This window comes from Acartia tonsa, chromosome 15 (genome assembly GCF_053477335.1).
Source record: "Acartia tonsa isolate MP-2025a chromosome 15, ASM5347733v1, whole genome shotgun sequence".
Classification (NCBI taxonomy): Eukaryota; Metazoa; Arthropoda; class Copepoda; order Calanoida; family Acartiidae; genus Acartia; species Acartia tonsa.
Genome location: NC_137274.1, coordinates 2,683,626 through 2,695,622, shown reverse-complemented (window position 1 = coordinate 2,695,622; position 11,997 = coordinate 2,683,626). Strand labels below are relative to the sequence as shown.

Here is an 11,997-nt window from a genome sequence, read left to right as displayed (position 1 = left end):
AAAAAAAGGGGACGGAGTGATACCGGATATCCGGCTGGTCAACACTGGATACCCGGCAAATAACTTGATATCCGGCTGGATAACCGGAATTAGAGATCAGTTGGATATCCGGAATCCTGATAGTCTCAGTATCCGGTAGGATATTGCAAATGGCCGGATATCCGGCCCAACCCTAGCCGAGTCTAAATGCATTACTGGGAATATTAAGTAGATTCCCGCCCACCACTTTTTAGGTTTAGGCCGTCCCGCAGGGGTTAGGCATAAAAAAAATTCAAAGTGTTAAATGCTAAAAATAATATAAGTTTGTAATTTTACTAAAATTAATGATAAGTACAATTAATTGTCATAAGTTTTAAGCCATGCTAATTCACTAAAAGGATTAGTTTATGCATTAAGTTGACTGTTCAAACGTTTCAACCAATAATTGTAATCTACAGAAGGGGCAATATTATGAATCTTTATTGAAGATGTACATTAGTTTATCGGGCATTGTCTTATCCCTTTAGATCCTTAGAGAACACCTAAGGTGAAATAAAAGAAAAAAAGGGATAGGGGAGGGGGGTTATGAATTATCATAGCTTTAAAACTTTATAGTCAATTTATCCAACAAACAGTACTAGTGTATTACAGGGATATAAAGGGATAAGACAATGGACGATAAATTCATGAACATCCCCAACAACTGATTGAAAAGTTAGACACTACCAGTACCCAAAGTTTTTAAGCCAACAAATAGGAGAGCATATTAATAGCCCTTTGGGTACCAGTGTAATTTAAAGTCCAATGTCCCCTCCCTCCCCTCCCCCCTGGGTTTTATATAGAACTGTATTTGGTGGAATGGACCATTTTATCCAGAGTAGCTGCAGCCGACATTAGCGCGTTCTTTTCTCGTCTAAAATAAAAATAAATTCATTAAAAAATCTTCCAAAATATTTATAAAAATCCTTTAATTTTAAATTTCTTACATTGATATGCAAACATGCATGAAACAATTTGTAATGTCTGAATAAATATGTGGGCGTCCAACCCCCCCCCCCCCCCCTAGAACGATTAAGATCAAGAAAGGGTTCTAAAGGGATAAGCCGTGAAATTTATGTATATCTCAATTATGATTTTAAAAACTACCCCTTTTAATATTACAATTTGAAGTTGAACCGTTTGGACACTCAACTAAATTAACCAACCAATCAAAATCAAAGTTCCAGAAAGTTATTATATAACTTTTGGGACCTGGGAAACGTCCACCCCCCCCCCCCCCCCCCAAAAAAAAAACTTACTTGTTGAATAGAGAAGCCATAAACAATGTGTAGATAGTACTTAAGACGAGTACAAATCTGAAATAAAAACAGTAATCCTTATAATAAAGTAACAAGATGTCTATCTGTCTGTCTGTCTAGTGTCTATACCGAGGGATCTTGCTAACTGCTGAACCGATATGGTTCTCCTTTACAATGTATAGATGGTACTTAACACAAGTACAAATCTGAAATAAAAACAGTTATTCTTATAATAAAGTAACAGGATGTCTGTATGTTCGTACCTAAGGATCTCGCTAACCGCTGAACCGATATGATTCTCCTTTACAATGTATAGATGGTACTCGACACAAGTACAAATCTAAAATATTGAACAGTAATCCGTAAAATAAAGTAACAGGATGTCTCTCTGCATGTATGTTTGTACCGAAGGATCTCGCTTACCGCTGAACCGATATGGTTCTCCTTTACAGGGTAGCTTCTCATAGGAATCTTGGAAGGTTTACTGTTTCAATCTGAAAACAAATTCAACTTCACCCTTCCTAAGTGCCTCTAGAGGCCTCTAGGGGGCGTAGCCGCTAGTATGTTAGGCTGTCTATCTGTAATATATCTATCATTATTAAAACTTTCAATCTATCTATGTCTGTCTTTCTATCTATGTGTCTATTTATTTATGTTTTTATTTATCTATCTATCTGTCTGTCTATCTATCTATGTGTATTTATCTATCTGTCTGTCCGTCTGTCTCTCTCTCTCTGTATGTCTGTCTATATATCTATGTGTATGTATCTATCTATCTATCTGTATATCTGTCTGTCTGTCTGTCTGTATGTCTGCCTGTCTGTCTATCTGTACCTGACAAAGAAAACCAGAGCATCCACAAAAACACTCTCAGTCAGAAAGAATGCTAAAACAATATAATCATTATTTAAAAGTAACAGGATAACAGTGTTTGACGGAAAGACAGACAGAGGAAAAAACAGACATTTATACGGACGGAGGGAAAGAAGGAAAGAAAGTTTCTTATAGGTCCAGGGTAAAAAATGACTATTTTTTGTACAATTACCCCCTCGTGAGAAATTCACCCCTCCCGACCCGGCCCACCGAAAAAAAGAATAAAATGTCAAGTGGAGGTTACAGTTGATCCTTATGTGCCCCTAGAAAAAATAACAGGATGTTTGTATTTCTGTCGATAGATAGACATATAGATAGATAGATAGTAGGGTGGGCCCATTTCACCCTTTTTTTTTTAGATTTTTATCATAAGTTGTGGAAGTCATATATATGTATGATAAGCCTCATTCAAGTTTCAAACGTGACTTGGCTCTTATGGCTGCCGGCGCGCGGGGGGTATAAATAGTACCCACCCCCTTATAAAACCAAAATTTAAATTCCTTCAAACACAGGCATGTTGCATATCAAAATGACCGCATTGAAATACTGATTACGAATCTGAAAACCGTTATGAAAAATATTGCTCCTAGTTCGAATAAGATCTCATTGTTTACCTAAAAACAGCTGATTTAGTCAAAATTTTTCATTTTAGTAGGTTATTTGAAAATCATTTCAGACTGAATCAATATTTTTCAAAACGATTTTCAGAGCTGTGACAACAGACAGACAGACAAACAAATAAACAGACAGACAGTAGTTTACCTGAAAAAGACGCCAGGAACAGGAACAAAGACAAACCACAGAGCACAGCATAGAAGATCATGTCTGTGACAACAAACAGACAGACAGACAGACAGATAAATAGACAGACAGATAGACAAACAGACAGATAAACAGACAGACATACAGACAAAGCACAAAGCTCAGCATAGAAAATCATATCTGTGACAACAGACAGAAAAACAAACAAACAGACAGACAGACAAAGAGATAGTTAGATAAACAGACAGACAGACAGTAGTTTACCAGAAAAAGACGCCAGGAACAATATCAGAGACAAACCACAAAGCGCAGCGTAGAAAATCATGTCTGTGACAACAAACAGACAGACAGACAGATAAACAGAGAGACAGATAGATAGATAGACTGATAGACAGACGGACAGATAGACAGACAGATAAATAGACACACAGATAGATAGATTGACATATAAGTAGATTGATAGACATATAGTTAGATAGACAGACACATATTATATATACATAGATAGATAGTTACATAGATAGATAGACAGACAGACAAACAAAAAGACAGACATATAAACAGGCAGACAAACAGACAGACAGACAGTAGTTTACCTGAAAAAGACGCCAGGAACAAGAACAATGACAAAGCACAGAGCACAGTATAGATGATCATGTCTGTGACAACAGACAGACAGACAGACAAACAAAAAGACAGACAGACAGACAAACAAATAAACAGACAGACAGACAGTAGTTTACCTGAAAAGGACGCCAGGAACAAGAACAATGACAAAGCACAGAGCACAGTATAGATGATCATGTCTGTGACAACAGACAGACAGACAGACAAACAAAAAGACAGACAGACAGACAAACAAATAAACAGACAGACAGACAGTAGTTTACCTGAAAAGGACGCCAGGAACAAGAACAAAGACAAAGCACAGAGCGCAGCGTAGAAGATCATGTCTGTGACAACAACTTTCTGGGCGCTCTTAATCAACTCCAGAGACTCAGTCACACAATCATGGCGGGCTAAAGAGAAATTAGTGGTTGAAATGTTTGTACACTCAATAAACCAACCAATCAAAATTTAATAAAAGTCCTCAAAGTTGTTAAGGCAATGGCCAATAAATTGATGTACATCAACAATTTTAATACACAAAATTACCCCTTCTGTAGATTATATTTAATAGTTGAAACGTTTGGACACTTAATTAACCAACCCCAATCAAAATTCATTAAAGTTCCCAAAGATGTTAAGCCAACGAATAAGAAAATAGGGATCTAAAGGGATAAGACAATGGCTAATAAATTGATGTACATCACCAATTTTGATTCATATAATTACTCCTTTAGATTACAACTAATGGTTGAAACGTTAAGACACACAACTTAATTAACCAACCCCAATCAAAATTTATTTAAGTCCCCAAAGTTGTTAAGCCAACGAATAAGAAAACATTATTATAGGACTTTGGGGACTTGTGTAATAAACAGCCCATTGTCCCCTCTCTCTCTGTAGTATTTCCAGAATCAGCCTTTGAAACCGATTAATATCCGCTGGATAAGAACCGGTTCGATCAGCCATACTGAAACGTCATGTTTAGCATTGCATTACAGGCAATTATCCACGAATAATAAAATAAAACATAATTGTGAATGTGAATGTACATCAATTTATCAGCCATTGTCTTATCCCTTTAGATCCAAGATTTTTAGAGTTATTTATCGCTCCGTATTAAAGACAGCTTTCCGCGGATATTATGGCTGAGAACTGGATCTAATCCAACGGATATCCATCGGTTTTGAATCTGTGCATTACCTTGGGAGAACTTGGTTTGATTTCTTCTGAAGACCAGATTATTATTAGGAGCATCTCCTTCCTAATAATAAAACATATAAAAGTACCAGGATGTTTATGATTCTGTTTGGGTTAATTTTGTTTAACATCATTGAGGATGTACATACTCGTTGAGTTTTATCCAAAAAATATCAAGATTTGGCGGGAAAGTATTGAGTTTAAGCGGGAAAATATTGAGTTTTGGCGGGAAAATGTCAAGTTTTTTCGGGAAAATATCAAGATGAGATTATTATTAGGAGCAACTCCTACCTATTAATAATAAAACATATAAAAGTAACAGGATATCTGTCTATCTGTGGGTACTGAATGATCTTGCTACTTGCTGAACCGATATGGTTCTTTGTTACAGTGAAGGTTTTTTACTATTTTGTCCAAATTATATTTATTTTAATTATTATTGAAGGATTTGTTTCGTTCAATTCTTCAATTGGGAGGTGTCATTGGATTACACTTGTACCCAAAGTTTTCTAACTGCATTATTATATTTGTTGGCTAAAAATAATTGGGTACTTTTTATTCAATTGTTTTTACCACCAATTAAAATAATCTACAGATGGGGTAATTCTGTTAACATCATAACATTCTCGAGTCCCTTAAGATCCCTGAGTTTTATCCATAAAAAAAGTTATAAGAATAATGTTTCCCTTTCTGTCAGAAAATTGACGGGAAAATATTAAGTTTTGGCGGGAAAACATCAAGTTTTGGCGGGAAAATATTGAGTTTTGACGTGAAATGTAAAGTTTCGTGGGAAAATGTCAAGTTTTAGCGGTAAAATGTCTAGTGTTGGCGGGAAAGTTACCTGGCTCTTTTCCTGGTCCAAATCTTGTATGAGTATTGTTGCCTGCACAGCTTCGTGATCACTGTAACTAACCTATATTTATATATATGAATAATAACAATTATGGAGTAGCAACACAGTTATGCCTCTATAGCAGGGAAGAAGGGGACATTCAGCTGTCAATTAAACTGTTAATCAAAGTTTTAGTAATATTTTCTGTTTTATTGGCTTAGAAACTTTGGGTACTTTGATTGGTTGGTTTATTAACTCGAGAGTTAAAACGTTTTAAAAGCTGATTTTAATCTACACAAGGGGTAATTTTGTGTATCATTATTGGGGAATGCACATCAATTTATCGGCCATTGTCGTATCCCTTTAGATCCCTGTTATCATTCCGTATTATAGACAGCTATCCGCGGATATCATGGGGATAGTATGGCTGAGAACCGGTTCTAATCCAGCGGATGTTAAACGGATCACTGGTTACCTGTGCTCCATAGGAAGATGGAATCCTGACTGGAAGGGGCAAAGTACACTCCACAGCTCTGGCCTGCAACAACAAAATATGTTCAGCAATGACGTCAAAGCTTTTATTTGGAGGGGAGGGATGTTGACAGTTATTATAACATAAATCAAAAGCAAAGCTTTTCTATCATTACCAGAATGTCCGTACTTCCATTTTAAACATGTTGATTTTTTACTTTTTTTAACAACAAATTTTTATGTGATCTAATTATCCGATTGATCTGATTTTGGTATACTACCATATTATAAGCCAAGCAACTCTATAATCAAGTCCTAAAAATGTAAGTATGTCCATAAATATTATTCTGTATCAAGCAATTTTTCAACAAATTAAGTTACAATTTTGCTTCGACATTTATATTCTGATTATTCAGTTCTGACACTATACAAGTGTTAATGTTCGTTTGTCCTACCATTTCAGTGCTTCGCTTTTATGGATGTTGTCATCCTTGTTTATATTTATATATTACATACAGCTTTCCGAGGATAACAAAAATAATTTAAATTTTATGATTTATATTTTAATTTTAGTGAAAAATTGTCTGTAATAAAAAGCTATCATAATTTTTTAGCACGACTAGGACCCGGTTCTAATCCAGCAGATATTAATCGGTTTCGAAGCCGTGTAATCTAATTTATTGGCTGGAAATACAAAATAAAATTTCTAGTTATTCTTGAAGTAATACTTGAGCATGGGGCTTGAGCTAGCCCTGATGGCTATACCAAAGGATCTCTTATACTCCATGAGTCTTCAGTCCAAACTTTGGTTAGAAATGGTTACTACTGCTGCTATGTCAGATGCGCGAGACATAAATAGTTAGAGTATGGGGAATGCCATGGCCCAAAACATGCGCAACTCATTACCATGCACAGTGAGTTAGGAATTCTCAAGACAAAGACCCTAGGCGATTGAGCGCGTTACATTGCAATTTAAAAAAGGACTTGTACCTGAAGCGTCACCGCGCCTCTAGAGTCAATAATCAATGGTTACTCAATGAAATGAATTACCTTTGTATTTGGACCAGATGAATACATGATGTAGTCAATTCTTTTTCCATTTGGAAAATCATTCCTCTCCGTATTATAGACAGCTTTCCGCGGATGTAATGCAGATAGTATAGCTGATAACCTGTTCTAATCCAGGGGATATTAATCGGATTCGAACATCAAATGAAACAATCAAATGAATTACCTTAGTATTAGGTCCAGATGAATACATGATGTAGTCAATTCTTTTTCCATTCGGGAAATCGTTCCTCTCCTAATTTTTAAAAATTGTATAATAAGGAAAAATAAGAAAAGTTGTTTGGGCTAAAGTCTAAAGTCCTAGCAAATAAAATGAATTTTAGATCATTAACCAAGCCAAGTACCCAAAGTTTTTAAAATGAGCCCAAATTAGTTATGTTGGTTAAAGTACCCAAAGTTTTGATTGATAATTACCCAAGCGGCAGTGATGGTTTTGTAGGAAATTCCACATTTTATTTTGCGGCATTCTGAAAAAGTCCCCAAAGTGCAAAAATTTAGCCAAAATAAGAGAAGTTGCGTTTGTTCTATTACCCAAAGTTTAACAAATCAGCTAAAAATTACCCAAGCGGCAGTGTAGGTGTTGTATGGAGTTGCACAGGTCTCGCCACCCTTGCCCTCACTCACAGCCTCGGGGTTCAGCTCTGCCCAACAATCTGACAACTGGCTCACAGTCCTGGGAGTTAAAAATTAGGGTTGGGCCGGATATCCGGCTGATTTCTAATGCCAGATATACGGTAATTTGCCAGATATCCGGCGTTGGTCAGATATTCGGCCTGATACTGGACATCCGGCATAAGTAATCAACCGAATTTCCAGCCAAAAAAGTATCCTACCCAACCCTAGTAAAAATAAAGTAAGATGATTGTCTCACATGCAATACAAACCAAAACTTCCCCCACGCTAAATTTTTAATAAGTATATTCTTAAATCCCACCAATATTTATTTTTAATAGGTATCAATTAGCCAAAAATAAGTTGTATCGGTCCAAGAGAATCAATATAATAATTCTTGAATGTTAGTAACTTCAATATGTAGCACATTTTATACAGTGGAATCCTGCATGTTTACTCAAATTTTTAAAAATTGGCCAAAAATAACAAAAGTTGCATTGATTCTAGTACCACTGTGAGGGTTTAAAGGGGGAGGTCATTTTCTAGTAAATTCCGTAAAGGTGTGTAAAGGTGTGTGTGTTATAAGGCCTAAAAATAGTAGTAGAACGATAAGGTGCTCCTTATTGTTCTATTCAATAGGGAATACAAATATATAGAGCACCTTATCGTTCTACTACTATTTTTAGGCCTTATAACACACACACCTTTACGGAATTTACTAGAAAATGACCTCCCCCTTTGTTGCTTATTTTATAAGAGGCATTCAACGCGGGTACCCAAATTTTTAAATTTGGCCAAAAATATGAAAAGTTGCATCGGTTCTAGTACCCAAAGTTCCCAAAATATGCAAATGTGTTCCTGACCTAAATATTGCATAAGGGTTGTCTGTAGGTTCTGTGTTGAAATCTCCAGCGTATATAGTTAGGTCTGCACCGCTAGTGGTCAGCTTGATCCACTGGGCGGCTTCAAGTGCCTTAAAATTATTATGTTTTTTATGTTCTTTGTTGACCAATGTAACCCCCCAATCCTTATCTTTAAAATAAATTGAAAAGTCATGACCCCTGGGGTGCCTATTCCCGCAATGCCCCAAAACAGACGAAATTCTACCACCTCAAAACCCCTTTTTTTCAATTTATTTAAAAATAAGAGGGGGTCCCTATGATCAACAAGGTTTTTAGAGGGGTAACATTATTTTTATGGAGGGAGGGGCCACAAGGCTGTTTATTACACTAGTCCCAAAATCTTTATAATGACCTTTTCTTATTTGTTAGCTTAACAACCTTGGGAACTTTTATTGAATTTTGATTGGTTTGGTCATTTAGGTAGTTAACCACTAATTGTAATCTACAGAAGGGATAATTTTGTGTATTATCATTGCCAATGTACATATATTTATCGGCAATTGTCTTATCCCTTTAGATCCCGGGAATACCTGCATGACCCTGTGTCCCAAGAACATATCCTGGCTCCTACAGTACTCGGCGTGGAGGTGGGACACGAACACGTGCAGTACGTAGCCCTGTAAAATGTTCAAATTGTCAAAAAGAGCTGATCGGGTAGGCAAAAAACAGCTGATTGGGTGATGTAATAGGCAAAAAACAGCTGATAGAGAAATGTCATAGGCAAAAAACAGCTGATCGGGTGACATAACAGCTATTCTGATGCAATGTAACAGGTAAAACAAAAACAGCTGATCAAGTTTGAAATTAATAGAACAATTCCAACATGTATTAATTAAAGATAAAGAGAGCATGTTAGCAGTGTCCTACAGATTTCAATATTGACGTGATGATTTCTATAACAAATAGGTACAATAATATTTGTACATTAGTAGCAGAAAGTTCATCTACCTATATTAGACAAGATTATTTATAAAAATAAATTTTTTCATCTAGGCAAATACAGTTAATTTTTTCACTATTCCTTACCCCTGCGAGCTGCCCTAACCCTGTGGAGCTAAATTGTACAGCAAGAATGGTACCTTAAAGAGAATCTGAGCTACTCCTAGGCCTTTACCAGCATAGAAGTCTCCTAAACATCATAGAATAATAAAATAACATTCTCTAGGTACCTAATCATATTTAGAAAATGTGTAGGATAATATTCTATGTAGACTATATATTCCAGTGTCCCCAGAGGCCTTTTGGGGCACTTGAGGAACACAGGGGGTTAAATTCAACCACCTACCCCCCTTTATGACTTATTTTCCAAAAAAGTTTTTAAAAATTTTATGAGGGGGGGGATTTTTAGCAGGGTTGTGGTATCCCCTAAATGCGAAGTAACACTGTAAAGAAGAACCTTATTAGTTCAGCCGTTAGCGATATCCTTTTTGGAGCACATTTTATTTTTCAATGTTACTGAATTTTGAAAATGATCAACTTTGATTTTTAGTGTGTCTTAATATCTCTTATACTTTACGAGATAGCAAGGGCCATGGCACCCTTCTTAGTGATTATTTGGAGGCCCCCTGGAATTGGGTTAAAGGAGTTGAACTTATCAATAGAAAATGGATAGTTTTTCGTCTACTGGAAAGACATTTTTCCTGTGATCTGACATTTGCATGAGTTTTAAACAAATCACGGCAGCAATTTTCTGTACATTTTGAAAGATTTAATAATCCTGATTTTAATTTAGTATTAGTTTCCTTAATTTTCTTTTGTAGCGAAACATAAATTTTAAACAAATATTGTAATTATAAATTATTGAACTTACCTTAAATGAAGCGCTAAAAAAACAAATAACAAGACAGAGATATATCCTGATACTTAGATTATTTATTATTTTATTCCTTGATGTATTTTGTGTGGGTATCCATTTAGTGAGAATTCGTGGAAAGTTGTGTCCTAAAATTTAAAAAAAAGTAAGTCAAAACCTAACATGTACAAGCGGACAGATAAAATTTGAGCTGTAAATTCATAGCACAGAGGAATCTTCATCAAAATTTAAAGCTCCATATCTTTAAAATAAGCTTAGCAACATCAAAGGTAAAAAAATCAGCTCTACATGTTGCGTCACAGTTGTTCTGATAACGTCAGAGGTATAAACTGCTAATTAGGTGACGTAACAACTGTTTTGATGCCATCATAAGTAAAAACAACTGAGCTGGATCTTTAAATTATTTTAGTGGTGAGCCAGATCAGGGTGAGCCAACTTTCCACCAATGAGAGCACAGCATTTTATGAATTGCCGCGCTGTGATTGGCTGAAATTCGGCTCACCCCGATCTGGCTCACCACTAAAATAATTTAAAGATCCAGCTCTGATTGGATGGCGTCACAGCTGTTCTGATGAGGTCGTAGGTAAAAAAAAAAACTACTGATAAGATTATGTTACAGGTAAATAACAGGTGAAAACATAGTGGTTCTGATGAGGTCAGAGGTAAAAAAAACAGCTGATTGGATGAAGTCAGAGGTACAAAATAACAGCTGAACAAGTGAATTTAAGATAATCTGATAACGTATAATTTAAAACAACTGCTGACTAGGTGAAATCACAGATAAAAAAACAGCTGGTCAAGAAAAGTCAGTGATAAATAAAACAGCTGATCTGATGACGTCAGAGGTAAATAAAACAGCTGATTGGGTGACGTCACACTTGTTGTAAAAACTTACCATTATAACATGCATGGAGAGAACACAGGGTTGATATCACAAGTTAGTAAGTTAATAATACATAAAAAGCTGATCAGGTGACATGACAGGTAAATAAACAGCTGATCTCATGACGTCTATGCTGTTGTTGTAAAAACTTCAGGGGTGTATATTCTGCATAAATGAATCTTGTGCAGAATATACACCCCTGAAAAAACTTACCATTATAACATGCTTGGAGAGGACACAGGTGCCACTGCCAGCTATTCCATTGTCAAAGAAATGATTGTATGGGTAAGCATCCTAATGGTCATTCATTTATTTTTATTATTTATTCATTTCTATTACAAAGGGGGTCACTTTTTAAATAATGGCTGGTAGGACAACAAAGAACAATATTCTAATAACTATACATTTTCTAGTTCTAAAATGTAAGTATGTTCTTTATATGCTTTCAAAGGGATGGTTGCATGAAGTGCATTTAAGAAGTTTGATTACAAGCTTAAGGTACAAGAATACCTACCATCTAACATATATAATTTTGTATTACAATAAATAGCAATCAATTAGGCACCAACAAAATAATCATCATGCTATTTTTGTGGTAACAGGACAGCCATTTATGTTGCATATATCCAAAAAAATGTGATTTTAAAGTGTTGATATTTTTAAGACTACTTGGTAGAAATTTGAAATTCTTTCAAATA

General features: G+C 35.6%; 1 protein-coding gene across 1 annotated transcript; it reads right to left on the bottom strand.

The window, feature by feature from the left end:
- Positions 1-790: 790 nt before the first annotated feature.
- Positions 791-11,591, bottom strand: LOC145307132 (putative neutral sphingomyelinase). The gene is made up of 14 exons (XM_080149492.1): positions 11,513-11,591; positions 10,492-10,544; positions 9,683-9,734; positions 9,134-9,220; positions 8,565-8,674; positions 7,651-7,762; positions 7,256-7,324; positions 6,026-6,088; positions 5,560-5,631; positions 4,722-4,782; positions 3,803-3,931; positions 2,112-2,163; positions 1,278-1,334; positions 791-892 (listed from the first exon to the last, which is right to left on the bottom strand). The coding sequence occupies exons 1-14, from the start codon at positions 11,513-11,515 to the stop codon at positions 814-816; spliced, it is 999 nt and encodes a 332-aa protein (XP_080005618.1). The 5' UTR covers positions 11,516-11,591; the 3' UTR covers positions 791-813.
- Positions 11,592-11,997: the final 406 nt, after the last annotated feature.